Source organism: Sphaerodactylus townsendi, linkage group LG15 (genome assembly GCF_021028975.2).
Source record: "Sphaerodactylus townsendi isolate TG3544 linkage group LG15, MPM_Stown_v2.3, whole genome shotgun sequence".
NCBI lineage: Eukaryota > Metazoa > Chordata > Lepidosauria > Squamata > Sphaerodactylidae > Sphaerodactylus > Sphaerodactylus townsendi.
The window spans coordinates 36117936-36145241 of NC_059439.1; the positions used below are offsets into that span (position 1 = coordinate 36117936).

At 49.5% G+C, this 27306-nt stretch overlaps 2 protein-coding genes across 3 annotated transcripts; both read right to left on the bottom strand.

The window, feature by feature from the left end:
* Window positions 1–1229: 1229 nt before the first annotated feature.
* LOC125443981 (twisted gastrulation protein homolog 1-B-like) lies at window positions 1230–7200 on the bottom strand. Of its 2 annotated transcripts, XM_048516415.1 has the most exons (6): window positions 7049–7200; window positions 5309–5450; window positions 3986–4085; window positions 3296–3337; window positions 3122–3226; window positions 1230–2130 (listed from the first exon to the last, which is right to left on the bottom strand). In XM_048516415.1, exons 2-6 carry the CDS (start codon window positions 5420–5422, stop codon window positions 1910–1912), a joined length of 582 nt encoding a protein of 193 aa, XP_048372372.1. In that variant the 5' UTR covers window positions 5423–5450; window positions 7049–7200; the 3' UTR covers window positions 1230–1909. The 2 variants fall into 2 exon arrangements, with proteins under 2 accessions (XP_048372372.1, XP_048372371.1); XM_048516414.1 differs by having other exon boundaries at window positions 3122–3337.
* Window positions 7201–12138: 4938 nt separating this feature from the next.
* PPP1R3E (protein phosphatase 1 regulatory subunit 3E) lies at window positions 12139–17953 on the bottom strand. Its single transcript, XM_048517996.1, has 2 exons — window positions 16651–17953; window positions 12139–12653 (listed from the first exon to the last, which is right to left on the bottom strand). The coding sequence occupies exons 1-2, from the start codon at window positions 17101–17103 to the stop codon at window positions 12174–12176; spliced, it is 933 nt and encodes a 310-aa protein (XP_048373953.1). The 5' UTR covers window positions 17104–17953; the 3' UTR covers window positions 12139–12173.
* Between the last annotated feature and the right edge of the window lie 9353 nt (window positions 17954–27306).

Below are 27306 nucleotides of genomic sequence, written 5' to 3' on the forward strand. Positions count from 1 at the left end.
TAGAAAACGTATAACCCCAGAATTCTTCTTAGTCTCTAGACTAGAATCTAACACAGTGGTGGCAAACCTATGGCACGGGCGCCAGAGGTGGCACTCAGAGGCTGGCCTGGGCCGCTGCACTCAATTATTAGCATTAAACCTAAGACCCAGTTTTGGGGAAGCAGGTTTAACCCTGTTAAGCACTGTTAAACCCCACTGATTTTCATGCAAAGAACTAAAGCGCAATCCTTTACCTGGGAGTAAGCTCGGTTGCTGGCAATGGGGCTTGCTTCTGAGTAAACCCTCCTAGGGTCGTGATTCACCCATTGGAAGAGTTGCACGGTTGCTTCAAAGCAAGGCCACCGACTACCACCACGCTTACTCCTGAGTAACGCACGCCTCGGAGCCAACCGTTTTGTCTAAACTAAAACCTCAGTATTCAGGTTAAATTGCCCTGTTGGCACTTTGCGATAAATAAGTGGGTTTTGGGTTGCAATTTGGGCACTCGGTCTCGAGAAGGTTCGCCATCACTGATCTAACACATCTGACCAAGTAGTCCAGGAAGGCTTATGTGTTTGTCTTTATTAAGCCACAGATTCAAAGTTATTCAATAGCATCCCTAGCTCCCCAATACTTTTAAACACACCTGTAGCACTTTAGGAAGACTTGGTAAATAAAGGCAGCCATTTCCCACCACAACACCTTTTTCCAAAGAAGTAAAAATATTTTATTAATATTATTATTACTATAGGTAAACATCACTACAATGTTTGTATGCAGGTCCCAAATCACGGGTCTGAGGAGCTACAAAAGCTTGGGGGTTTTTTTGCCAGTTTGCTGTGGGGGGTTGTTTAGGACAGCTCTTTGCTCGAAGTGGGGCTATTGCAGGAGCGGTTGGCAGAAAGCCTTCGACAATAGGTTGACAGAAAGTTAGGCCCCTTCCGCACACGCAAAATAGTGCGTTTTCAAACCACTTTCACAACTGTTTGCAAGTGGACTTTGCTATTCCGCACAGCTTCAACGAGCACTGAAAGCAGTTTGAAAGTGCGTTATTCTGCATGTGCGGAATGAGCCTTAGGCACAGCAAGAAGAAGACTTGGATTTATATCCCCCCTTTCTCTCCTGTAAGGAGACTCAAAGGGGGCCTACAATCTCCTTCCCCGCCCCCAACAAACACCCTGTGAGGTGGGTGGGGCTGAAAGAGCTCCGAAGAACTGTGACTAGCCCAAGATCACCCCACTGGCACGTGCTGGAGTGCACAAGCTAATCTGGTTCCCCAGATAAGCCTCCACAGCTCAGGCGGCAGAGCGGGGAATCAAACCCAGTTCTCCAGATTAGAGTGCGCCTGCTCTTAACCACTACACCGCACTGGCTCTCTTGTGAGGAGACCTTCTGGAATGGTGCAGGGAAAAGAGAAGGAATCCAGCTTTTGCTGGAGTGCACAAGCTAATCTGGTTCCCCAGATAAGCCTCCACAGCTCAGGCGGCAGAGCGGGGAATCAAACCCAGTTCCCCAGATTAGAGTGCGCCTGCTCTTAACCACTACACCGCACTGGCTCTCTTGTGAGGGGACCTTCTGGAATGGCGCAGGGAAAAGAGAAGGAATCCAGCTTGTGCTGGAGTGCACAAGCTAATCTGGTTCCCCAGATAAGCCTCCACAGCTCAGGCGGCAGAGCGGGGAATCAAACCCGGTTCTCCAGATTAGAGCGCACCTGCTCTTAACCACTACACCGCACTGGCTCTCTTGTGAGGAGACCTTCTGGAATGGCACAGGGAAAAGAGAAGAAGGATCGCCTTAGTAACCAGAGATTGACGAAACCTCTTTCGGTTAAAAGAAGGAGGGAGCGCAGAGAGAGAGAAAAGACGGGAACAAATGGGAAAGGATCCACTGGCGCACGGGGCCCGTGGCGGAGAGAGAGAGATCAGGAGCCTTATTCCCGGCAATTGGAACACTGCGCCTGCGCTCCTCCATAGCCCCGGCAGTCCGGCCCCAAGCACTGACAACAGGCGTTGTGGAACCAACGGTAGCGCCAGGCCCCGACCGACTGACAGGCCGCGCGGCATCGGCTCATGGACAGGCACTCGTTGAAGAAGATCGCCTGGCAGGGAGGCGCGGTGGTGTTAAGGCCCTTCGCGTCTGAGGGGGTCAGGCCTGCAAGAGACGGAGGCAGGAGGATTATAGTTGCAGCAGGGCAGGAAATGTGAAGTGTGCAAGTGGCCATTTCTCCAGCACTGTTTGGAGACCGCCCTCCATTTAGCTGAGATGGAGCATCGTGCACACAGAGCACTTTCTGGACTGATTTCCTCATGCTGATTACTCATGCGGGCCCATTTCTCCCAGCATCCTGTGCACCAAGCTCTTTCTGAACTGATTTTCACGTGTTAATTTCTCAGGAGTACCCAGTTTCCCCGGCAACAAGCACACTGAACATTTTGTGAATTGATGTACATGTAAATCTCATACACACCCAGTTCCCCATACATCTCCGATTGCAAATGCCTTAACAGTCCAGGTGCTCGGGAGCAACAGCCGCAGAAGGCCATTGCTTTCACATCCTGCATGGGAGCTCCCAAAGGCACCTGGTGGGCCACTGCGAGTAGCAGAGGGCTGGACTAGATGGACTCTGGTCTGATCCAGCAGGCTCGTTCTTATGTTCTTAAGGCGCTTGCTTTCACCTCCTGCATGTGAGCTCCCAAAGGCACCTGGTGGGCCACTGCGAGTAGCAGAGGGCTGGACTAGATGGACTCTGGTCTGATCCAGCAGGCTCGTTCTTATGTTCTTAAGGCCCTTGCTTTCACCTCCTGCATGTGAGCTCCCAAAGGCACCTGGTGGGCCACTGCGAGTAGCAGAGTGCTGGACTAGATGGACTCTGGTCTGATCCAGCAGGCTAGTTCTTATGTTCTTATGTTATTATCATGCGCCTAGAGCACAGGCGTCAAAGGGGATGATGGGAACTGTAGTCCATAACATCTGGAGAGCCGCAAGTTTGACACCTATGGCCTAGAGTATTTCCTGAATGGTTTCCATGTGTTAATTTATCACGCATACCCAGTTCCCTGCACATTGAGTTGCACCGAGCACTTTTTGCCTGGATTTCCCCACGAACGCTTTCTGAGTCACCAAGGATTCTCTCACAACCCACCTGTATGTGGCCCCAGCAGTAGGTGGCTGGTGTCCGCATGGTTCTGCCGCAACTCCTCTTCGACCGGCAGTGTGAGGATGCTCCATCCCACAGGGGGGTCGTTGTCAGAGATGGCCATGAGCGCCCGAAAGAGCGAGGGGACGGGGGACATCAGGTTGTGCATGGAGCTTCGCTGGGCTGAGCGGGGGGCTGAGGCGGGGCGTTCGTCGCAGAGACCTGGGCGTGGGAAAAGAGAGAAGAAATTCTTCTTCAAGCTTTGTCATCTAGACAATATTCCTTTTTTTTGGAAGCAAACGGATTGGCCCGAGTTCAGTCCACCACCCCAACCAGGGGCGCCATTTCAGATTCTGAGTGGAGGGAAAGATTTGCATGAAAATTTATTATTTTAAACTTTTTGTCTGTCTGTCTGTCTGTCTGTCTGTCTGTCTGTCTGTCTGTCTGTCTGTCTGTCTGTCTGGCTCATTCCGCACATGCAGTTTCAAACTGCTTTCAGTGCTCTTTGAAGCTGTGCGGAATGGCAAACTTTCAAACTGCTTTCAGTGCTCTTTGAAGCTGTGCGGAATGGCAAAATCCACTTGCAAACAGTTGTGAAAGTGGTTTGAAAATGCATTATTTTGCGTGTGCGGGCCTCTGTCTGTCTGTCTGTCTGTCTGTCTGATAGACTGCCCTCCCCCGGAGTTTTGCCCTGAACTGGATGGCAAAATATTTCAGCTGTCACCATTATTTGCAGTTCATAACCCATTTTAATCATAAAACGACAAAGGCGAAAAGGATATGCTTTGCCGCACGTATCTTTGCAAATGACAGCATTCTCCTAATGAATTGACTGGGGTTCAATGCCCCCCCCCCCCATAGTTCACTCACCCACACATTCGCAGCACGACTCCCACAAATTCCCCAGGCAAAAGGCACACTCCTGACAGCACGGGCAGCCAGCGTGGTTCGCTTCGCACTGGCACACTTCCTGCCAAGAGATGCCAAGCAGTGCGTCATGACTTAAGTTCTCCCAAGTATGTTCTTTTTTTAAAAAAAACAAAGGGATCTAGTCCTTTTCATTGAGGAGATATTAAGCAGAAAGGGCTAGGCAACGAAAGGGATAGAGACTTATTTTTCTTTCAATGAAATTTGGGAACTATGCAATGAAAGGGATAGAGACTTATTTTTCTTTCAATGAAATTTGGGAACTATGCAATGAAAGGGATAGAGACTTATTTTTCTTTCAATGAAATTTTGAACTATACAATGAAAGGGATAGAGACTTATTTTTCTTTCAATGAAATTTGGGAACTATGCAATGAAAGGGATAGAGACTTATTTTTCTTTCAATGAAATTTGGGAACTCAGTGAATCCAATACACAGGCTGTTATAATATTACGTCGCTATAGCAATATTCAATTGACAGTCTTAAAAAATAACCTAGTGGCCTAGGGTGGGGGTTGCAGCAAGAAAACAGCAAGGAAACTATGTCGATGCCAGTGGTCTCTGCACTAGTAGCATTTTATTGCATTAGCCGTAGGCCGTCACAAACAGTATGTAAAAAAACCGTTAAAAGACATAAAACATAACTACAGATAAACTGCATTCAAAGAATAAAGTCTTCTGAATTAAAGTTGTCCAAAACAAAGCACAAACTATTTTAAAAGAATTGTGACTAAACTTAACCTTTATAACACCCATTCATTTCCGCTAAATATTGTATAATACGTTAAACTTAACTCATTACCTATTGCCTATATTGCAGCAATGGGAAATGTAAAAGCACAAAGTACAAAATCCAACACAAAATACTAAAAGCAATACAATACATACTATATTGAAATCTGCAGTAGCTATACACAAACTGTACAAGCCCGCCCCTATGTGAAAACCACCCCAGAGAGCAGGCTTCACTAAGCAGCCCATCTTTTGGGGTACCCCTTAGTGAAGCGGGCCTTGGATTTGAACTCGGAACAGAAGCAAGCTCCGGGTGGCCACAAGAAGAGGCAACCTTTTCCTGGGCTGATTCCACATGGGTCAAAAACAGCAGTGTGAAAACAGTGTGAAAACGGTGTAAAAGGGTTTAAAACAGTGCAAAAGGGTTTGAACTGTTTTCACACCGTTTTCACACCGCTGTTTTTGGCCCATGCGGAATCAGCCCTGGTTTGAAGGTTTACGCCTCAAAGGGCGCAGCATTCCCGCTCTCTCACCTGCAGCAAGCACTTGCTAACATCACTGGCACACAGTGCCTTGTTGCATCCGTCGGCAGGGGAGGCCACGGCCCACGTCGCAGCCACCAAGATCAAGGCCACGCCACAAGGCATTGCTGCGGTGTCGCGGGGGCGGATCCCACTGGAAGAGGACAGGAAGCAAAAGGAGTCAGATGAGCAGAAGGCGGCAAAGCGGGTCTGGGGGTGCAGCCTCAGCGTCACTCAAAACTCCTCTGTTGCACCCCCCCACACACACATTTACTTGCCTATTGGTCCACAATCTAGAGTTGCCAACTCTGGGTTGGGAAATTCCTGGAGATTTGGGGGTGCAGCAAGAAGAAGAAGAAGAGGAGGAGGAGGAGGAGGAGGAGAGGAGGAGGAGGAGAGGAGGAGGAGGGGAGGAGAAGAAGAAGAAGAGGAGGAGGAGAAGAGGAGGAGGAGGAGGGAGAGGGGGAGGAGGAAGAGGAGGAGGGGAGGAGGAGGGGAAGAAGAAGAAGAAGAGGAGGAGGAGAAGGAGGAAGAAGAGGAGGAGGAGGAGGGGAGGAAGAAGAGGAGGAGGAGGGGAGGAGAAGAAGAAGAAGAGGAGGAGGAGAAGAGGAGGAGGAGGAGGGAGAGGGGGAGGAGGAGGGGAGGAAGAAGAAGAAGAGGAGGAGGAGGGGAAGAAGAAGAAGAAGAGGAGGAGGAGAAGGAGGAAGAAGAGGAGGAGGAGGAGGGGAGGAAGAAGAGGAGGAGGAGGGGAGGAGGAAGAGGAGAAGAAGAAGAGGAGGAGGAGGAATTGGATTTATATCCCCCCTTTCTCTCCTGTAGGAGACTCAAAGGGGCTGACAATCTCCTTGCCCTTCCCCCCTCACAACAAACCCCCTGTGAGGTAGGTGGGGCTGAGAGCTCCGAGAAGCTGTGACTAGCCCAAGGTCACCCAGCTGGCGTGTGTGGGAGTGCACAGGCTAATCTGAATTCCCCAGAGAAGCCTCCACAGCTCAGGCGGCAGAGCGGGGAATCAAACCCGGTTCCTCCAGATCAGAATGCACCTGCTCTTAACCACCACACCGCTGGAGGAGAGGTTTGAAGAGGAGAGGATCCTCAGATGGGTACAATACCACAGGGGCCCTCCTCCAAAGCAAACATTTTTTTTTTCCCAGAGGAACTGCTGCTTTCCATCTGGAGGTAATTCCCAGAGATCTCCCGGCCTCACCTGGAAGTTGGCAGCCCCAGCCCACACGTATACCCTTAGCCGTCGGTTGTGACCTAAAAGGAGTGTGGCTTTATCTTTTCGGGATCCGTTTGGATCCTCTGAAGATGCCCCGTGGTCCCCAAACTTATTCCCCTGGCACACCGTCTTGGCAAACCATTCTCCTAAAATTGCACCCCCATATTAGCAAATCCATTACATAATTTTAATGTACAACACCCCCCCCCCCCCAAACACTCTGGCATGTATCAGGTTGGGAACCGCTGGAGGCTTATGTGATGGGTAGAGGTTTCAAACACCCCCCCCCCCCCAAATTAAATTCTGGGTGGGATTCAGAAAACAGCGGCAGAAGTAGCAGCCCCCCTCCCACGAAAGTCAGTCTGGTCTCCGAGAACCCCCCCACCCCCCCCCCCGCTCAGATCGAGGCTCTAACTCCGTGCTGGAGGGGGGGGGGGGGTGTGTTTAAAAAGCGAAGGCCAGAAGAGAGCAGAACAGATTTTGCAAAGAACCAGAAAAGTTTGCAAAGACAAGACAAGTTTGGAGCGCGTTACCTGGCGGAGGGGGGGCTGCCTGCGAAGCGCTGGGCGGGGGGCGGGGGGGGCTACGGAGCACAGTCGCCCCCCGCTCGGAGCCTGGTTGGAGAAGGGGGAGGGCGCATCTGAGCAGAGAAAGGAGGGGGAGGAGAAAGATTTTGGGAGAAGGGAGGGGAAGGAGCAGGAGGCCCCAGGAAGGGGGGGGGGAGGCAGCCTGGCTTTAGCGTGACCCTCTTTTTCCGAGCCCCCCCCCCCCGCCTCTTCCCCAATCGGGCATCATTGCTTTGGGGGGTGGAAGGAAAGGGGGTAAAGTGGGGGGGGGGTCGAGTTCTACCTTTCTAGATGAGAAAGGGGCTGCAAATGGGGGCCGGAGGGCAGGGGGCTTGCCTTCTCTCCAGGGCGGTAGACAAAAACAAATCTTGGTGGGGGGCAAATTAGTCCAGCGGTGGTCCTCCCATCCTTATTGATGTTCTGAATTTGTTTCTGTGTTTGTGCTTTTATTTATGCACCCATGTCGTTGAAATAGCATCAAGGATCTAACAAGCAATAGATGGAGGACTGCAAAAATTCGAAAAGGGCCCCAAAAGTTTCAGACATCCTGTGTCACCCACCCCCCCACCCCCTCATTTGTTAAAAAATTGGGAGACTTCAGCCCTGCTCAACTGCTGATTCTGTTCTAGTCAATGGCACAGAGCGTTCACATTGGGAAGATCTGTGGTAGGATTCAAACCTCTTTAACCCCGGCTCCTTCCTTTTTTACACAGGGAATTGGCACTTGGAAGGCTCAGAAGGGTTTCACACCAACCTCTGGTGCAGATTGGGGGGGGGGGCTTCTCTTTCCTCCCCACCCCAATCTCTCCGCCCTGCTCCCCTCTTTGCTTGCAGCTACCCTGTTTCCCCGAATATAAGACATCCCCAGAAAATAAGATGTAGTAGAGGTTTTGCCGAAGTGCGAAATAGAAGGCATCCCCCGAAAGTAAGACGTCGCAAAGTTTTTGTTTGGAAGCGTGCCCGACGAACGGAACACAGAAATATAAGACATCCCCTGGAAATAAGACGTAGCGCATCTTTGGGAGCAAAAATCAATATAAGACACTGTCTTATTTTCGGGGAAACACGGTAGCAGTGTCCTAGGTGCTGAACAATTGTGCAGGCTTTCTCTTTTCTTCAGGGGAAAGGAGCCCACAAAGGGGGGTGCCAAATAATGCTGGATTTGACCTTGCAAAACCTGGCGTCAGAAATGGTAGAGAAAAGCGTGACCCCCGCCCGCCCCCCAATCTTTCAAAGTTTTCATGACCACCTCAACTGTTCGTTTGGGCCTTGAGATTTCCTCGATTCAAAGACTTGCAGGTTTGGGAACGCTCAAACGTTCACTTCTGTTAGGAGAAACGCCCCTGTCAGGTCAATCAACACTTTTCGTAGACTTTGTATTTCTTTGGTTCTTGGAGGATATTTTTTTTAATTCTTTATTCGTCGTTAATGAACATTCAAATACACAGTTTCTCTGGTGGCATTTCACTGTTATATTGGGGAACAACACCAAATACCAGATCAATCCGGTCTCTGTTTACATTGAGCATCTCCCTCTAATCCGAACCAAAACTGTCCTCGGAATCTTTTGGAACTGGTCTCTGGGAGTTCTTTCATATTACCTCACCCCCATTTATCATGCCCATGTGTGAGAAAATGGGGCCGCCACCACGTATATAAAGTTTACCAGTTCCTTGCAGATACCCTCCTATGGCTAAGCAGCGATTCCCAAGATGTATACAGCAAAAAATAAATATGTGCATAAATTAATTACAAATAAAATTATAGAATCGACAGTTTAAATAATGAAAGGTTCCTGTGAGCCCACCCCACAGAGGAGTGAACCGCTGCATCTCTGCATGAATCATTGTTCTAGACTGACCTCTTCCCCCCGTGTACTCCTTCTGGGTATAGTTGTTCTGCCCTATGTCAGTGGTGGCGAACCTATGGCACAGGTGCCAGAGGTGGCACTCAGAGCCCTCTCTGTGGGCACGCACAAACAGAGTGCCCCCCCCCCCCCACATCTAGGCTGGCCTGGGCCGCTGGGCTCGATTATTAGCATTAAACCTAAGACCTAGTTTTGGGGAAGCAGTGTAGGTAATCCTGTTAAGCACTGTTAAACCCCACTGATTTTCATGCAAAGAACTAAAGCGTGATCCTTTACCTGGGAGTAAGCTTGGTTGCTGGCAATGGGGCTTGCTTCTGAGTAAACCCTCCTAGGGTCGTGATTCACCCATTGGAAGAGTTGCACGGTTGCTTCAAAGGAAAGCCACTGACTACCACCAAGCTTACTCCTGAGTAATGCACGCCTCGGAGCCAACCATTTTTTCTAAAGTAAAACCTCAGTATTCAGGTTAAATTGCCATGTTGGCACTTTGCGATAAATAAGCGGGTTTGAAGTTGCAATTTGGGCACTCGGTCTCGAAAAGGTTCGCCATCACTGCCCTATGTGAATCAACTGTAATTCGATTTACTCTTGATAAAGCAGGATTGCTCTCAGAGAGGACTGTCTGTTGTATCTCTGCAAGAGTCACCGCCCTGGCGTGTTTCCTTCCAGCCCAGGGTCACAAACAGAATTGTCACGTGCACAGACATTAAAAAGCAAAAGGTATTGGTTATAAGTTTGGAGAGTGTTCAGTTTTAACTCAGTATCTTCGCTATCAGACATCTGGGGGTCGTCCACAATTTACAAGATCACCAACGGCAGTGGACATTGTTATAGATTTTGTGCGTTGTAGATGCTTCTGGATCCCACTTCCTAATTATTGAAAACAAACCCTAAGCTCAAAACCCAGCTGGGCTGATTGCCATAGACACCACGTGTTGTAGGTCCATTTCACACATTATATTTTTTCCTAGATGGCCATCTTTTTTGGCAGAGTAAAAAAACAAAAAAAGGTATAATCGTAATAGAAGAATGCTGTGCAAATGTCTGTCGATTGTCAACACATTCGCTGCTCAGGAAGTCAATTCGTTCATCACTTTCGGAACTCTTGTGTGTATTTGTGTGTGTGTGATAGGATTAGCACTCATGCCAACTTTCCACAGGACAGTGTATACTTTCTCTCTATGCAGGAGAAACGTCCTGTATGAAGCAGACCTTGTTGATGGCATTAAAAACATGCACAAAGGACAAACAGCTTGACTTTTCCCCAGGTTTCCTCAAGTTCCACATACTAGTGATGCAAATGTAAACATCCAGAGAAGTCAAGTTTCCCAAGAATTCATGCAGGGAGATGGGGACAAAGTAACACGTGAACTAGTCCTTGGTATGATAACCCAGGGAGTGATCTAGAACCTGGTGACAGCCGATACCAGGGAGATCCACCTGTGGGTGTGGCAGTGGAGTATGTTTGTCATCTTCTAACTCGTTCCTTTCCCGCTACTCTGGGGGCAGATTTTACCTATCCTGCCTCCTGCGCGTGCATGCATTTAGCTTACTCTGATTCTCACTCAAAATAAGGCACCAGCAAGATCCCAATGCAGAGAGGGGAGGGGATCTCTTCGTGAAGTTCCAGACGGACATAGGGTTTTTTTAGCAACACGTGACAGGCAGAGAATATCCGCCATGTTTACGTACACGTCACTCGGTCCTAAAGAGATCTTTCTGGTCAGCGCTGCACAAATCCAAGTCTCTCTCGTTCAGCCTGTTCCCCATCCATAAAATGGGAGTAATGGCTACCTCTCGGGGCAAAGAGATTTCATAAGGCGACTCCCCCAACCCTGCCCAATTCACTGGCCGAGAAGTTGGGTGAAGGCACGCACGCACCACTAAATAACAAGTTATGGTATCCTGAACAACAGCAATAGAGGATGCAGGAAATTGTTGTTTCCCTACATTTTTGCCTTTGTCCAGGGTTTGGCGAAAGGACTTGGCGGATGGTGCTGAGGGCTCTGGGGAACAGGACGGGAAGGAAGACCCCCCAACTGTCCATCAAACCCTACCTAGCTTCACCTACCCCTCAGACTCAGCTTCACCTACCCCTCAGAGTCTCAATATGTTTGGCAAGTCAAGGAAATTGCTGTTTCCCTACATTTTTGCCTTTGTCCAGGGTTTGGCGAAAGGACTTGGCGGATGGTGCTGAGGGCTCTGGGGAACAGGACGGGAAGGAAGACCCCCCAACTGTCCATCAAACCCTACCTAGCTTCACCTACCCCTCAGACTCAGCTTCACCTACCCCTCAGAGTCTCAATATGTTTGGCAAGTCAAGGAAATTGCTGTTTCCCTACATTTTTGCCTTTGTCCAGGGTTTGGCGAAAGGACTTGGCGGATGGTGCTGAGGGCTCTGGGGAACAGGACGGGAAGGAAGACGGATGGTGCTGAGGGCTCTTGGGGAACAGGGACGGAAGGGGAAGACCCCCCAACTGTACATCAAACCCCTACTCTAGCTTCACCCCCTCAGACTCAGCTTCACCTACCCCTCAGAGTCTCAATATGTTTGGCAAGTCAAGGAAATTGCTGTTTCCCTACATTTTTGCCTTTGTCCAGGGTTTGGCGAAAGGACTTGGTGGGTGGTGCTGAGGGCTCTGGGGAACAGGATGGGAAGGAAGACCCCCCAACTGTCCATCAAACCCTACCTAGCTTCACCTACCCCTCAGACTCAGCTTCACCTACCCCTCAGAGTCTCAATATGTTTGGCAAGTCAAGGAAATTGCTGTTTCCCTACATTTTTGCCTTTGTCCAGGGTTTGGCGTAAAGGATCTGTTTTGGATGGTGCTGAGGGCTCTGGGGGAACAGGATGGGAAGGAAGACCTTAACCAACCATCAAACCTCACCTAGCTTCACTCACCCCCTCAGACTCAGCTTCTCACCTACCCCTGAGCCCTAATATGTTTGGCAAGTCAAGGAAATTGCTTGTTTCCCTACATTTTTGCCTCTCTCCTTTGTCCAGGTTTGCTAAAGGGACTTGTAGGGTGCTGAAGGCTCTGGGGAACAGGACGGGAAGGAAGACCCCCCAACTGTCCATCAAACCCTACCTAGCTTCACCTACCCCTCAGACTCAGCTTCACCTACCCCTCAGAGCCTCAATATGTTTGGCAAGTCACCCATTTTTGCCTCCAGGCTTTACTTTGCTTCCCTCCTTCCCTCTCTCATAGGCCTCTGTCTGACCCCCTAGATGAAGTGTATCCATCCTGAATCGCAGCAATCTTGAGTGGGGCTCGGGGGCTCCTCCTCCTCCTCTACGGAGGGTGGGGGTCTCAGACAATAGTTGCGGCCTTGGTTGTTGTCCCAGAATTCCTTCCCGCCCACGAGGTAGCAGAGCGCAAACTCTAGGCTGACCCCCGGGGGGAACGGGACAGGCAGTGGCAGGCGGAAGGCAAAGCGGTCGGCATGGTCTCGGTCGCGGCCCGCAGGGGCGGCGTAGGAAGCCCGGGCTTCACGCTGAGTGGCCCAAGAGTCCCAGGTGTATCGCACGGAGACCCACTTCTCGTAAGCCAAGTTGAGCACCCGGACGGTTCCGGACACGCATGAGCCCTCGGCCCTGGCTCCTTCCAGCAGGACACACTGTGCCAAGAGGCGTGGCAAGAAGTCGGGCATGGACAGTGGGTCTGCAAACGTGGGCTCCAGCACGCCCCATAGATTCAAAGGATCCTGAGGAGACAAACGAGGAAGAGAGGGTTAGAGAAAGAAGGATAATTGGCGACTTGGTGGGGGTACGAAGGGCTGTCAAGTTGCAGTTGGTTTATAGCGCCCCCGGAGGCTTTTCTAGGCATGAAGTGAACAGAGGTGGTTTGTCATTGCTTGTGCAGCAACCCGGGACTTCCTTGGTGGTCTTCCAACCAGATATTACACTGTACGGTGTAGTGGTTAAGAGTGGCGGACTCTAGTCTGAAGAACCGGGTTAGATTCACCACTCCTCCACTTGAGTGGTGGACTCTGATCTGGTGAACTGGATTTGTTTCCCTGCTCCTATGGAAGAAGTCGTGGAGTGACCTTGGGCTAGTCACGGTCCTTCAGAACTCTTTCGGCTCCACCTGCCTCACAAGGTGTCTGTTGCGGGGAGAGGAAGGGAAAGGGGTTTGTAATCCACCTTGAAACTGCTTACAGCAGCGGTGGCGAACCTATGGCACGGGTGCCAGAGGTGGCACTCAGAGCCCTCTCTGTGGGCACGCGCAAACAGAGTGCCCCCCCCCCCCACTTCTAGGCTGGCTTGGGCCACTGGGTTTGATTATTAGCATTATTATTAGCATTAGTTAATTGATTATTAACATTATTAGCATTAAACCTAAGACCTAGTTTTTGGGAAGCAGTGTAGGTAACCCTGTTAAGCGCTGTTAAACCCCACTGATTTTCATGCGAAGAACTAAAGCGTGATCCTTTACCTCTGTTGCTGGCCACAGACTACTACCCAGCTTACTCCCGAGTAACACACGCCTCGGAGCCAACCGTTTTTTCTAAACTAAAACCTCAGTATTCAGGTTAAATTGCCGTGTTGGCACTTTGCGATAAATAAGTGGGATTTGGGTGGCAGTTTGGGCACTCGGTCTTGAAAAGGTTCACCATCGCTGCCTTACAGGAAAGAAAGGCGGGGTATATATCCAAACTCTTCTTCTTCTTCTGTTCAGCTTCCAAGATACTACAATATTGGATTAGCCTGGGCTAGCCAGGTCTGTTGGAGAATATATGGGAGGAACTGATAGACAAAATAAACAAAAGAAATAATAGCGAGATTTGTATCCAGGAGTACCTTTGTCCAACGAGATTTTTGAGGTATGAGCTTCAAGAGTCAGCTTGAAGCTTTAACCTCAAATACTCATATCCTGAAAATCTTCTCAGTCATTAAGGTATAGCTGCTCAACTGGAGACCAACATCTGAAACTATCTTCCAAAGAAAGAATAGAAAGAGAGATGGAAAAGGACGTTAAACAGAGGAAAGAAAGAAAGAAAGACTGACTTAATATGTAGACAAATTGCTGGGAGAAAAATGGAAACGAGGAGAAAGAAGGGAAGAAAAATAAATAATATTTGAAGAAGAAATGGAAGGGATGGTGTGGAAAAAAATTGGGAGGAGCAGAGTAAATAAGATGGAAGGGTGGAAGAGAAGAAGAAGGCGTTGGCACTAATAAGAGCAGGGGTGAGATTCTAGCTCCAGAACAACAGAGCCCCACATACGGTAGAATACAAGGCCACTGTTATCAATCTGCCATAATCCAGACTAGCACAAGGTATCCCAAATAAACAAAGTAAATTAAAATCACGAACAAAAAAATCTCTTTTCTAAACATTGCTATTGTTTTCTGTTCACCGAACACAAGGCTAAACGGTGAGGACCTAAACACGGGTAGAAGCTTCACCTAGTCCCCCCAGACAATAATTTCTAAGAATTTTGCCCCAGAATAGGCGGGGAGAAGCCCTCCAAAGAAAGAAAGAAAGAAAGAAAGAAAGAAAGAAAGAAAGAAAGAAAGAAAGAAAGAAAGAAAGAAAGAAAGAAAGAAAGAAAGAAAGAAAGAAAGAAAGAAAGAAAGAAAGAAAGAAAGAAAGAAGTGGAGGGGAAGGAAGATTGATTCCAAGGTGGTAACCAAGGCAGGGAGAACGGACGGATGGAAGGAATTCAAATACAGCGGTTGGCAGGAAGATAATAAAGAGAGGAAGGCCAAGAAGAGAAGAACGGAGAAAGGCAGGGCAAGGTGAGAAGACGGCAAATGGCAGAGGAAGCCGGAGAGCGAGAAGAAACCGCAGGAAGGAAAAAAGATAGCCAGGGGGCAGAGAGAGGAAAGGCTACGGGTGAGCAAGGATGGGTGAAAGCTGAAGAAGAAGAAGAAGAAGAAGAAGAAGAAGAAGAAGAAGAAGAAGAAGAAGAAGAAGAAGAAGAAGAAGAAGAAGAAGAAGAAGAAGAAGAAGAAGAAGAAGAAGAAGAAGAGGAGGAGGAGGAGGAGGAGGAGGAGTTTGGATTTATATCCCCCCCCTTTCTCTCCTGCAGGAGACTCAAAGGGGCTGACAATCTCCTTGCCCTTCCCCCCTCACAACAAACACCCTGTGAGGTAGGTAGGGCTGAGAGAGCTCCGAAAAGCTGTGACTAGCCCAAGGTCACCCAGCTGGCGTGTGTGGGAGTGTACAGTCTAATCTGAATTCCCCAGATAAGCCTCCGCAGCTCAGGCGGCAGAGCGGGGAATCAAACCCGGTTCCTCCAGATTAAATACACGAGCTCTTAACCTCCTACGCCAATGCTGAAGAGGATCGATTCAGTGGGAGGGGAAGAGACTTTGGCCTCCAGGCAGGGCCATCCCCGAATATCATGAGCAGGAATCTGGAGTCACCTTTAAAGAGCAGCCCGGCTGAGGCCAAATGCAAATCTGCTTCTTTTCCTCAGGATATGACTGTTAACATGGCAGTTGTGGAGGGACGTTTCTTCCCACACAGGCTAACGTGCAAAAGGGGCCCAGATGGTAGGGTTGGGGGGGCATCTGGGGGGGCTTTTTGGGGGTCTCTGGCTGAGTGGGAATCATCTTGTGTATCTCGTGCTAGCAGAGGATTTTTTCCCCCTCTAATGTGCCAACTGCAGGGGCAATCACTACATGTCCAGTAATTCTCAGGGGGAAATCGAATTACACGCTTCTAAACTCATTGGTGTTAATGGACTTAAGACAGGAGTAACTCGGTTTAGGATTGCACTGTGGAGTGTTTTGCTTAAAGAACGGGAAGCAAGCCTAAAGCACTCTAGACTGGGGCTCCAGCCAGATATGACTTCTTAGAAACCCACCCTGCCTTTCCCTAAGAATCTTAATGCCCCAGGGTGGTCAGCAGGAGCATTGCTGATAAAAGCAGTTTCCTCCTTTTCTCAAAGAGATCCCTTGAGATATTTTGCATCAAACCAACTCTGGTCTTCTGGCCTCTCACATGCTGGCAGAGCTAACATTTGTATTTATCTCTTCCAGCCTGTCCACTGGGGACAATAAGGAAACAATTTACTTAAGATTAAGGAAGTTTAAGGAATTCCCTCAAGTTTCCAAAAGGAAACCATTTCCTCCGGCTGTTCTTGCACCTCCCACCTGGTCAAGAGCAGCAGTGGCGTAGGAGGTTAAGAGCTCGTGTTTCTAATCTGGAGGAACCGGGTTCGATTCCCAGCTCTGCCGCCTGAGCTGTGGAGGCTGATCTGGGGAATCCAGATTAGCCTGTGCACTCCCACACACGCCAGCTGGGTGACCTTGGGCTAGTCACAGCTTCTCGGAGCTCTCTCAGCCCCACCTACCTCACAGGGTGTTTGTTGTGAGGGGGGGAAGGGCAAGGAGATTGTCAGCCCCTTTGAGTCTCCTGCAGGAGAGAAAGGGGGGATATAAATCCAAACTCCTCCTCCTCCTCTTCTTCTTCTTCTTCAAGGCAAACTAGACTCCAAGATGGAGCTAGAGATCTCCTGTAAATTATGTTTTGTCTCCAGAATTCAGAGCTCATTTCCTCTGGAGTAAAATGGCTGCTTTGGAAGGTGGATTCCGTGGCACTATATTCCACGGCAGTCTATCCCTTTCCCAAACTCCACCCACCCTAGGTTCCACCCCAAAACCTCCAGGGATTTCCTCAACCCAGAGTTGGCAACCACGCCCTTCTCCACCCTGACATCCACCCCACAACAACACAGGCCAAACCACGTTACCTTCACAGGTGGGCAAAAAGGCAGGCAGGGGGCGAAATGGCTGAGGGAATCACGCCTCAGCTGGGCGTGGACCCGCTCCGGCACTTCTGGCAGATCGTTGGGCCAGAACTGCCTGACGCTGGTGAGCTCGAGGCCCAAGGAGTCCGCAAAGCGAACTCTTTTGCGTGTCCCGGGGCTGCGGCTTCGGGAGGCCCCCCGGCTCCTGCCCCTGGCTGGGGCGGAGCGGGTCCGACGCCTCCCCCTCCTCTTCGTGCCCCCGAAGAGATGGCGCCGTCTCCTGGGCCTGCTCCGGGGCCTGCTCTCCGACTCCGATTCGGAGCCCTCGGTGCCCGAGTCTTCGGCCAGGCTCGGGCGGGCGGTTCGGTAGTAGGCTCGTTCGTACAGGCCGGCGATGTAGCTCAGGTTTCGTGGGATGTTGCTGGGGGTCAGAGGTGAGGGCGGGGCTCGTGCCATGGGGTCTCGCCAAGGGACGCCTCTCCAGATCAGCTTGGACGCAGCAAGGTTCTCCTCCTTCTCTCGCCCTTCCAGAAGAAGGTGGTCCCAGGAACCCCCTCACTTGATGGAGCAGCTGCTTCTGACCTTCTGTTACTCCACCTGGGAGGCAGGCATCCCTTTAAAGCTCCAACATCCACCTGCAATCTTTTGCGGCCTCTGTGAGACTTCGGTTCTCTCTCGCATCCCACCTAGGTGGGGCTGGTCTCCTTGGCTTGCTGCCGCCAGAGTCGGCTGGCCATCATCCAATCTGTCTGGAGGAACCCAGTCTACCTGTCTTCTGTTCCAGCATCAGGCCCGTGTATATTTGGGCATCCCTTGGTTGCTCCCGCCAGGTTGAGGTTCCGGCTCTACTGCTCCATCGCCTGCATCTCCTGCAGATGTTCCACCTTCTGCTCTCCCTACTTCCTTCTCTTGCCCTCTGGCAGGCGTTTCCCAGAGACGACCTGTCTTGATCGTTCCGTCAGATCTCTTTCTACCGTTATTGATCCAGTTGGGTGGTTTCCTTTTCCCCTCCCGAGGGCTCTGTCACGTGATCCAGCCTCCTCTGCCTCGCAAAGTCCTTCTTTCTAGGAGTCAGTCGGTCAGTGAGGCTGTCTGGTCCTCCATTTCTGCCATTTTTCTCTCGATTCTCATCCTATCTCTCCATCGCTATCGTTCCACGCTTCCATTCCAGAGATTCTCACACACACTGACTCCTCTGGGCAGATGTCTTCTGACCCCTTGCTAGCTTTCTAGCCTTTTATTCACTGCGGTCCAGCCGAAGGTGACTCAGGCATTACCATAATGCTCAGAGAGGCTGCATCCTGGAAAACGGACTGCGCTTTTAGACTCTGCAAGTCCGATTCTACGAGAAAGCTCTCTGAGGAATCAGGGCAATGCTGAAGGACGTGAGACGTGGGCAGGTGGCGGGAGGGGAGTCTCTGCTTCCAGAGTCCATCTCGTTGCTGGAAAAGGGATCCAACTGCCAGGGACAATCTGTACCTAAAAAATATACATGCCCAGGAGTGCTTCCATGGAAGATGAATTATTCAGAAAGCAAAATGGAACTAATGCATTACGTGAGAGCCAGACAGGAAAGAGTCCATCAGGCAAATGGGGTGGTGGTGGTGGTTTGGAATGGAGGGCTACTGGCAGGGGTGCAGAGAAGGACAGGAGGCCTGGGTGGGTGGGTGGGTGGGCTTCTGGCTGGAAGAAAGGGGCAACAGAGCTAAATGAGGAGGAGGGAGGCCGTCAGCGGGCACAGAGGTGGAGCGGCAAACCCGGAGGAAGAAGTTCGTCCTCTTGGCTCGCTGCCGTGTTAACCAGGCGCCGGAGAGCATCTCTGTCTATGAATCATCAGAAAATTGCAGGCATCCGGTCATGAATAATTGATCTGGCCCAGCGCCTTCCATCCTTGCCTCCTTCGGCTCCCCTCCCACAGCCTAAGATCATGCAGCAGAGAGAGGGTTAATAGAGGATTTCCAACTTTTGGAAAGTTCATCCCTCCCCCCCTTCTGAACAGGCAACATCTTCCTGTTTCCCAAAACCTCAGGCACCCCACCTACATAACCTACAGCAGGGACCCCCAATAGGGTTCCTGTGGCGCCTGCTGACACCTTTTGCGCCCTCCAGCTGTTTTCAGAAAGCAGGTGGGGTCAGGTGGGGCTTTTGCCATCCAGGCTTCTGAATAGCCGTTCGAGATTGGATTGGCTGTGCAGATTTTTAAAACGTTACTTTGGCAGCGGCTGCCATCACAGCACGAAAATCTTCACTGGGTGACTGAAGGTAAAAGCTGTAGCAGCCATTTTGTAGGCCTCTTCACCTCTGTGAAGGTGAAGCAGTGGCGTAGTGGTTAAGAGCAGGTGCATTCTAATCTGGAGGAACCGGGTTTGATTCCCCGCTCTGCCGCTTGAGCTGTGGAGGCTTATCTAGGGAATTCAGATTAGCCTGTGCACTCCCACACATGCCAGCTGTGTGACCTTGGGCTAGTCACAGCTTCTTGGAGCTCTCTCAGCCCCACCCACCTCACAGGGTGTTTGTGTGTGGGTTGGTGGGTGGGTGGGTGGGAAGGGCAAGGAGGTTGTAAACTCCTTTGAGTCTCCTACAGGAGAGAAAGGGGGATATAAATCCAAACTCGTCCTCGTCCTCTTCTTCTTCTCCTCCTCCTCCTCCTCCTCCTTCTTCTGAGCCCGAATTCCAAAGGTGCCCGAAGGCTCTGAAAGGTTGGGGACTCCTGCAAAGTCCCAAACAAATATCTTAAGCCACCTCCTTCAATCTTCTCATACCCTAGAAAGATCCCTAGACAAAGCCTCTTAAAAACATTGAATCTTTTCCAAAACGAGGTTTAGATTTTATTGAGGAAAGAATAGGGGCACAATATTTGAAATACTACAGAAGGACATGCACATGAAAGGTGACATGAATGGAAAGAAAGCCAAAGAGACGGAAACCTTTGGCTGAGTGGGGCCTTTGCGCTGGGGCCACAAGGTGGAGCAGGAGGGAAGGTTTTATGAGAAAAGGAATGAATATTTGTGCTGAGTTTGCCCACTCCAATGATCCAGAGCAGGGATCTTCAAACTATGGCCCTCCAGATGTTCATAGACTACAATTCCCATGAGCTCTACCACTTGGCCATGCTGGTAGGGGCTGATGGGAATTGTAGTCCATGAACATCTGGAGGGCCATAGTTTGAAGACCCCTGATCCAGAGATTTGAGAGTAGGGGATTTAAGCAGAGCTTCCAAAGGTCCTGCAAAATAACAAGGGACGGTTTTATGTGGCAAAGAAACATCAGAGTCTTAACAAAAAGAAAAGTACAAGCAAAAGGGGGTGGGTGCATGAGGTGCCCTTCACAGTTTGGCTGGCCGAGCAGGGAGAGTTATAGGAGTCTGCATAAAAGAATATCAAAGATGTTATCGATGTAAATGTCAGGGATTCTGGATGAATTCAGGGCGAGCCTCCATACATTTTTCTGGGGCTGATTGAATTGAGGGGAGGGGGACTTCCCAACAAAGCAACAAAAGGTGATTGCATCAGGGTGGGGCATTATGCAGGAGGAGGAGGGCTGGCCGGGTGGAGCTGGCCTGAGATCTTCTGCAAAGTGGCTAAATGAAAAGCCCACTTGGTGGCTTTATGGTAATTAGACTCTGTACTCTTGGAGGATCTGAATTTGCTGATTAAATTACAATGGACAGTTAATCAGTCTCGACTAGCCCACGAGCCATAACCTTACGGTCTCCCGAATAAGGCCCTATTAGCCAGTGGTGAGATTCAAATAATTTAACAACCGGTTCCGGTGGTGGGATTCAAATAATTTAACAACTGGTTGTTTACAAGCATTATTTTAACAACCGGTTCTGCCGAAGTGGTGCGAACCGGCTGAATGCCATCACTGCTATTTGCTCCTAAATGGGCTGCCAAGGCAAATTTAGCCAAGATGGAGCTGGGGTAGACAGTCCATGTTGTCTCACAATGTCTAGGAAAGGGGTCCACAGGAGGGCTGGGTTTGGGAAGGGCACCTCAACGGGGTATAAGATGCCTAAAATTCTATGTCTCAGGTCCCCCCCCCCCTCAGAACTGCTTTATCCCTTTTATTTGTTCAGTTCTAAAAGGGAAAAGAGCCCCCATCACAGAAAGGTGACAGCTGTGGAAGATCACTGTCATAACCACAGCCCAACTATCAGTAGCAGCTAGACATATTAGAAGAAGGAGGAGGAGGAGGAGGAGGAGGAGGAGGAGGAGTCTGGATTTATATCCCCCCCTTTCTCTCCTGTAGGAGACTCAAAAGGGCTTACCTTGGGCTAGTCACAGCTTCTCGGGGCTCTCTCAGCCCCACCTACCTCACAGGGTGTTTGTTGTGAGGGGGGAAGGGCAAGGAGATTGTCAGCCCCTTTAAGTCTCCTGCAGGAGAGAAAGAGGGATATAAATCCAAACTCTTCTTCTTCTTCTTCTTACAATCTCCTTGCCCTTCCCCCCTCACAACAAACACCCTGTGAGGTAAGTGGGGCTGAGAGAGCTCCGAGAAGTTGTGACTAGCCCAAGGTCACCCAGCTGGCGTGTGTGGGGGGTGCACAGGCTAATCTGAATTCCCCAGATAAGCCTCCACAGCTCAGGCGGCAGAGCTGGGAATCAAACCCGGTTCCTCCAGATTAGATACACGAGCTCTTAACCTCCTACGCCACTGCTGCTCCTTACTCCCACCCTGCAGGCACTTCACTGACTGCCCACCAGTTACCAGCCTCAAATTAATGTATTAGCTACCACATAGAAAGCCCTTCGTGGCCTGGGACCCTCTTATCTGTGAGACCACCTCTCCTCCTATGCTCTCCACCACAACAGCTTCGCTCAGCCAGGTAGGGTCTTTCTCATGCGCCAACAGCAAACGGGCAAAATGAACAACCGCCCATCCCCACGGCTTCTCCGTTGTAGCGGTGACCTTTCGGAACAGCCAGCCTTGGTTTTCCACAAACTATGCAACACTGAATTATTCAAGAGGGCTTTTTTACATGGGCAAGAATTGTTCTGTACAAAATTATTCTCAAAGTTACCGGTACTTGGAAAAAATTATCGGGGACTGTAGTCTATACTAGAATCATAGAGTTGGGAGAGACTACAAGGGCCATCTAGTCCAACCCCCTGCAATGCAAGAACACATAATCAACTCACTCCTGACAGATGGCCGTCCAGCCTCTCTTTAAAAACCTCCAAAGAAGGAGACACCACCACACTCCCAGGTAGTGCATCCCACTGTCGAACAGCTCTGACTGTCAGGAAGTTTTTCCTGATGTTTAGGTAGAATCTCTTTTCCTTCCCCTTGAATCCATCACTTCTGGTCCTAGTCTCTGGAGCTGTAGAAAACAAGCTTGCTCCCTCCCCAACATGACATCCCTTCAAATATCTAAACATGGCTACCACTTCACCTCTTAACCTTCTCTTCACCAAACTAAACATCCCCAGCTCCCCAAGTCTCTCCTCGTAGGGCAGGGATGGCGAACCTTTTCGAGACCGAGTGCCCAAACTGCAACCCAAAACCCACTTATTTATCGCCAAGTGCCAACACGGCAATTTAACCTGAAGACTGAGGTTTTAGTTTAGAAAAAAACGGTTGGCTCCGAGGCGTGCGTGACTCAGGAGTAAGCTTGATGGTAGTCGGTGGCTTTGCTTTGAAGCAACCGTGCAACTCTTCCAACGGGCGAATCACGACCCCAAGAGGGTTTACTCAGAAGCAAGCCCCATTGGCAGCAACCGAGCTGACTCCCAGGTAAAGGATCGCGCTTTAGTTCTTCGCATGAAAATCAGTGGGGTTTAACAGCGCTTAACAGGGTTACCTACACTATTTCCCCAAAACTAGGTCTTAGGTTTAATGCTAATCATCGAGCCCAGCGGCCCAGGCCAGCCTAGATGTGTGTGCGTGCGTGGGGGGGGGGGGGGCGATTCTGTGCATGCCCACAGAGAGGGCTCTGAGTGCCACCTCGGGCACCCGTGCCATAGGTTCGCCACCACTGTCGTAGGGCATGGATTCCAGACCTTTGACCGTTTTGGTTGCCCTCCTCTGGGCCCGTTCCAGCTTGTCAATATCCTTCTTGAATTGCGGTGTCCAGAACTGTACACAATATTCCAAGTGAGGTCTGGAATTTACTACTGTGTATAGCTCTATATGCTACTGTGTGTAGCTTGCTGAAACTAGAATCCTATGTGGAATTTTGCATCATTTAATGTTTCAGTTTCACTTCCCTTTTGTTTTTAGGTTTCTGGTTTGTTCTACAGCCCTAGTCCTATTGTTTATTGAACAGCCCTCCTTGTTGACTCAATGTAGCGCCCTGGAGTCCCAGTGAGAAAGGCAGACGACAAATAATCAAAAAGAAAACAAACATAATGGCTGTTATTGAAACCCAAAGGTTGTGCCTCTGAAGATGCCAGCCACAGATGCGAGCGAAACGTGGGGAGCAAAAACTACCAGGCCACGACCACACAGCTTGGAAAACCCACAATAGCCAGTTGATTCCGTCCACAAAAACCTCCGACAGTACACAAAACAAACATACTTGGTGGGACTGAAAACAATACAACAAAATGGGATGTGGTTAACCGTTGTTTGTTTGTTTTTGGCCAGTGCATGGTTGGCCAGGAAAATGACTGAAGACAGGTCTCCGCATTATATGGTAGCACATACACAGTTATCCCTTCCACGTCGAGATTTTCCACGTTGTGATTTTGAGACATTGCGGGTCGGCATAAGAAATTAAATGGGAGTTTTGGGGAGGTGTATGGAAGCTGCAGATCACGACGTGTGAAGACCTGCAGACAACACAGACTTCTGGTGCAAAGAGAGGGCCAAAATGTTTTACAGGGATTTCCCAATCATGGGGGCTGCTGCGCCTCAGATCCCCACAATATGGAAGGGACAACTGTATGCTAGTGTGTGTGTGTGTGTGTGTGTGTGTGTGTGTCTAAATGGAGCTGGTTTGCCAATGCTTGTCTATTACTACAGGCTGGGAAGAGTGCACATGTCAATTAACTGTTCTTAGAAATCACCAACATCTGCTCCCCAGCCAATTCTATGAGCTGCTACTGGCCAACTCCTTTCCACAAATGGAGCCTGACTTGCAGGCCTTTGGCAGTTGAGCCGTCTTCTTCCTTCGCCCCTTGGGATCGGCCCCTGGAAATGGAAACCCATTCAGCCATCTCTAATTTGAAATGCCCAATCAGAAGGGGGAAAAAAAGGAATAGATCATGGGCCAAAGAGACAATGAACAGATATTTGAGACAAATGTCACTTCTGGCTCTCATTCGAAGCTATGATCAAGAAATTGTACAAACCATATACAACACTTAAATAGCCAAACTAGGGAGAAATATAAGCAACGGCACCAAATCTTGTATATAAGCAGGCAAGGTCTATATTATGAAATAATTCAAGTATATACAATGATTAGTAACAATCTATAAGTGAGCAGCAGTGGCGTAGGAGGTTAAGAGCTCGTGTATCTAATCTGGAGGAACCGGGTTTGATTCCCAGCTCTGCCACCTGAGCTGTGGAGGTTTATCTGGGGAATTCAGATTAGCCTGTACACTCCCACACACGCCAGCTGGGTGACCTTGGGCTAGTCACAGTTCTTGGGAGCTCTCTCAGCCCCACCCATTTCACAGGGTGTTTGTTGTGAGGGGGGAAGGGCAAGGAGATTGTAAGCCCCTTTGAGTCTCCTGCAAGAGAGAAAGGCGGGATATAAATCCAAACTACTCCTCCTCCTCCTCCTCCTCTTCTTCTTCTTCTTCTTCTTCTTCTTCTTCTTCTTCTTCTTCTTCTTCTTCTTCTACTCTCAACCTCGCAGGGTTGTTGTGTCTGCTTGGCATCCATCTGCAATTTTTCACTTCTAATAGCATGATAGTTTGTAAATTGCTGACACTGTTTTTATATGCTGACCGCTGTATTTATTTTAAATGGGTTTTAATTGTATATTGTTTAATTATGTTGTTCACCGCCCAGAGCCCTTTGGGGGTAGGGCGGTATAAAAAACTCAAAAATAAATAAATAAACAAACAAACACACACATACATACATACATAAATAGATGTACATAGTGTTGTTTATTTATAATATCGTTTCTTACTGCTATTCACAAAAAATGTTCACAACAACCCTGCGAGGTTGAGAGTTATAGACTTGTATATACTTGAATTATTTCATAATATAGACCTTGCCTGCTTATATACAACATTTGGTGCTGTTGCTTATATTGCTCCCTAGTTTGGCTATCTCATTCGAAGCTGCCGTTTGTGAAGCATGAGTGGCGGGAATGACTGTGGTGCTCAAGGCAGACTGGACTCCAGGCCCTCTCTGTCCAAATAATTATTCTGCCCTGCAGATAAGAGCTGGCACCTTTCAATATTTGGCACTGAAAAGGGCATTGGGCTATTGGTGAACTTGAATAGGAGGCTAGTGGCATCTTACAAAATATATCCTAGTGTCCGCTAGGGTGAGTCAGATGCACCTGTTGAATTGCTGCCTATCAGTCTTTGAAGGTAGCACAGCCTACTCCCCCCGCCACCACACAAAAGTACAACTTGTATTGTGCTTTTGAGAAGTAGAAAAGAAGCTGTTTCAAAGCAGGGTAGCAATGAAAGGTCTGGTTTTGCACGATGGATTTGACATTATTATTATTTAATTTTGCTTCGGGGGTTGGGCAGTCTATAAGACTGATAAATAAATAAAAAATAAATAAATAAAATATCACTGAGCTGCTGGTTCCTTAGCTGGTTGTGGGCTTTTCATTACAATTCATGCCCCACCCAGAGGCCCTGGAAGTTGTGATGTATCAGCCAAGTATTGGTGCGGATCCACAGCAGAGTTGCCTTCTGAATCTGACAATGATTTTGGCGATTCAAAGATGTTCCAAGTGCCGCCCCGTGCCGATTACCACTGGGACGACCTCAGCTGGTTTGTGCCATAGTCACCGAATCTCGAATTTTAAATTGTGGTATTCAGTGACCTTCTTGTGTTCTTTTTCATTGTCACCAGTATGTTGCTATGTTGACGATAGTCAACTTTCTAGTCCTCAATCATGGTGATGGCTGGTGTAGTAAGTGTTGGTTTGGATTTGAAAGTCCCTCAAGATTTTGACCTCCTTTTCTGTGACTTTCTCTGGACAATGTTCCCACCAGTTTTTAGCTGTTCTTATGTTGTAATTCTTGCATAAATTCCAGCGGATCATCTGGGCCACTGAGTTGTGCCTGTTTGTACTCAGTGTGGGAAATCTCTTTGCAGCAGCTGAGGATATGAGCTACCCTTGCAGGGGTGTCGAACTCTGGGCCCTCCAGATGTTATGGACTACAGTTCCCATCACCCCCTGCCAGCATGATGGGAACTGTAGTCCATAACATCTGGAGGGCTGCGGGTTTCGTCAGCTTCTTTGCACAATCTTCACTTCGCATCATCTGATGATTTTTCAGATCTGGCCTTAATTGAATTTGTTCTGACGGTTTGCTCTTGAGCAGCTATAATCCTGATGTTGCAACTGGCTATTATTATTGTTGTTGCTATTATTGTTAGCACTAGAGCTCTGGATTTGCATGATGGGTTTTACTTCATCCTCATTAGTCTTGTCTGCCCCCCTTCTCCTGATGGGTCCATTTACGGCCGCCGACCTATTCAGTAATATATTAAACCACAGGTGTCAAACTCACGGCCCTCCAGATGTTATGAACTACAGTTCCCATCATCCCTTGCCAGCATCATTCTGGCAGGGGATGATGGGAACTGTAGTCCATAACCTCTGGAGGGCCGCGAGTTTGACACCTACGCATTAAACCAATAAAACTACAGAGGAAAAACATTTTGATGTGCATTTTTATTTATTCATTTATTTGTTATTTATTAATTATGTTGATTTGTTTCTATCCCTCCCCGATTGCAGCCAGACGTGCATGTTTATGGCTCTTGCTCCGCACACGAGGGAGGGATTCCAAAAGCGGAAGTCAGACGGCCGCTTTGGGCTTGGCCGCCATTACAGCAGCAGAACCAATCAGAAATTTGGAAGTTCAAGATGTCCTGAAGAAAGGGCGGGACAAAAAAATGGGGCTTCAAACCAATTAAAATAGCGCTATTAGGAACGAAGACAACCAATGCATTGACGCTACCCGATGTGATGTCAAACCCAGGCTCCGTTTCGTCCAATAAACGCGCGCGCGGCCGAATTTGAAAAAAAAATTCTTCACTTCCAGCCAATCATCTCTCGCAGTTTGATTGATTGACGGCGTTGATGAGGGGAAAAAGGCGGGCCAAAAGCCAAGCGGCCCAACGGCGACCTTTCATCCCGCCCTTCAGGCGCGCCGACCAATCACCTCCCAGGACACCGCTAATTCAATCACAGACCTCCTATTTAGCCCGTGCCCTAATTCCTCCCAACCGCCCAATCAGACCGTAGCGCCACCTTGCCTGTGACGGAGACTAGAGCCATGGTGAACCCGCCTCCCCCTCAACCAACCGCCGGCGACCGCCCCGGTGAGCGACGGGTCGACTCCGCCAATGGCACGAGCGCGCAGGGCGCGAGGAAGGCGGCCAGCCTATCCGGCGCGCCGGAGCCGCCGCGGAACGTCGAGGGAGCCAATGGGGGCCCGAGCGCGGAGGTAGCCAATCAGCGCGCGGGAGCGGGTGGCTGGTGCGGCAGGCGGCAGGAGGCGGCGG

Coding starts and splice junctions, on each gene's coding strand:
- LOC125443981 (XM_048516414.1), bottom strand. CDS start 5,422: ATGCCTTGTGGCGTGGCCTTGATCTTGGTGGCTGCGACGTGGGCCGTG. Junction 4,086..5,308: donor TTAGCAAGTGCTTGCTGCAG/GTGAGAGAGCGG, acceptor ATCTCTTGGCAG/GAAGTGTGCCAGTGCGAAGC. Junction 2,131..3,121: donor ACTGCTGGGGCCACATACAG/GTGGGTTGTGAG, acceptor CGTCTCTTGCAG/GCCTGACCCCCTCAGACGCG.
- PPP1R3E (XM_048517996.1), bottom strand. CDS start 17,103: ATGGCACGAGCCCCGCCCTCACCTCTGACCCCCAGCAACATCCCACGA. Junction 12,654..16,650: donor CTTTTTGCCCACCTGTGAAG/GTAACGTGGTTT, acceptor TTGTCTCCTCAG/GATCCTTTGAATCTATGGGG.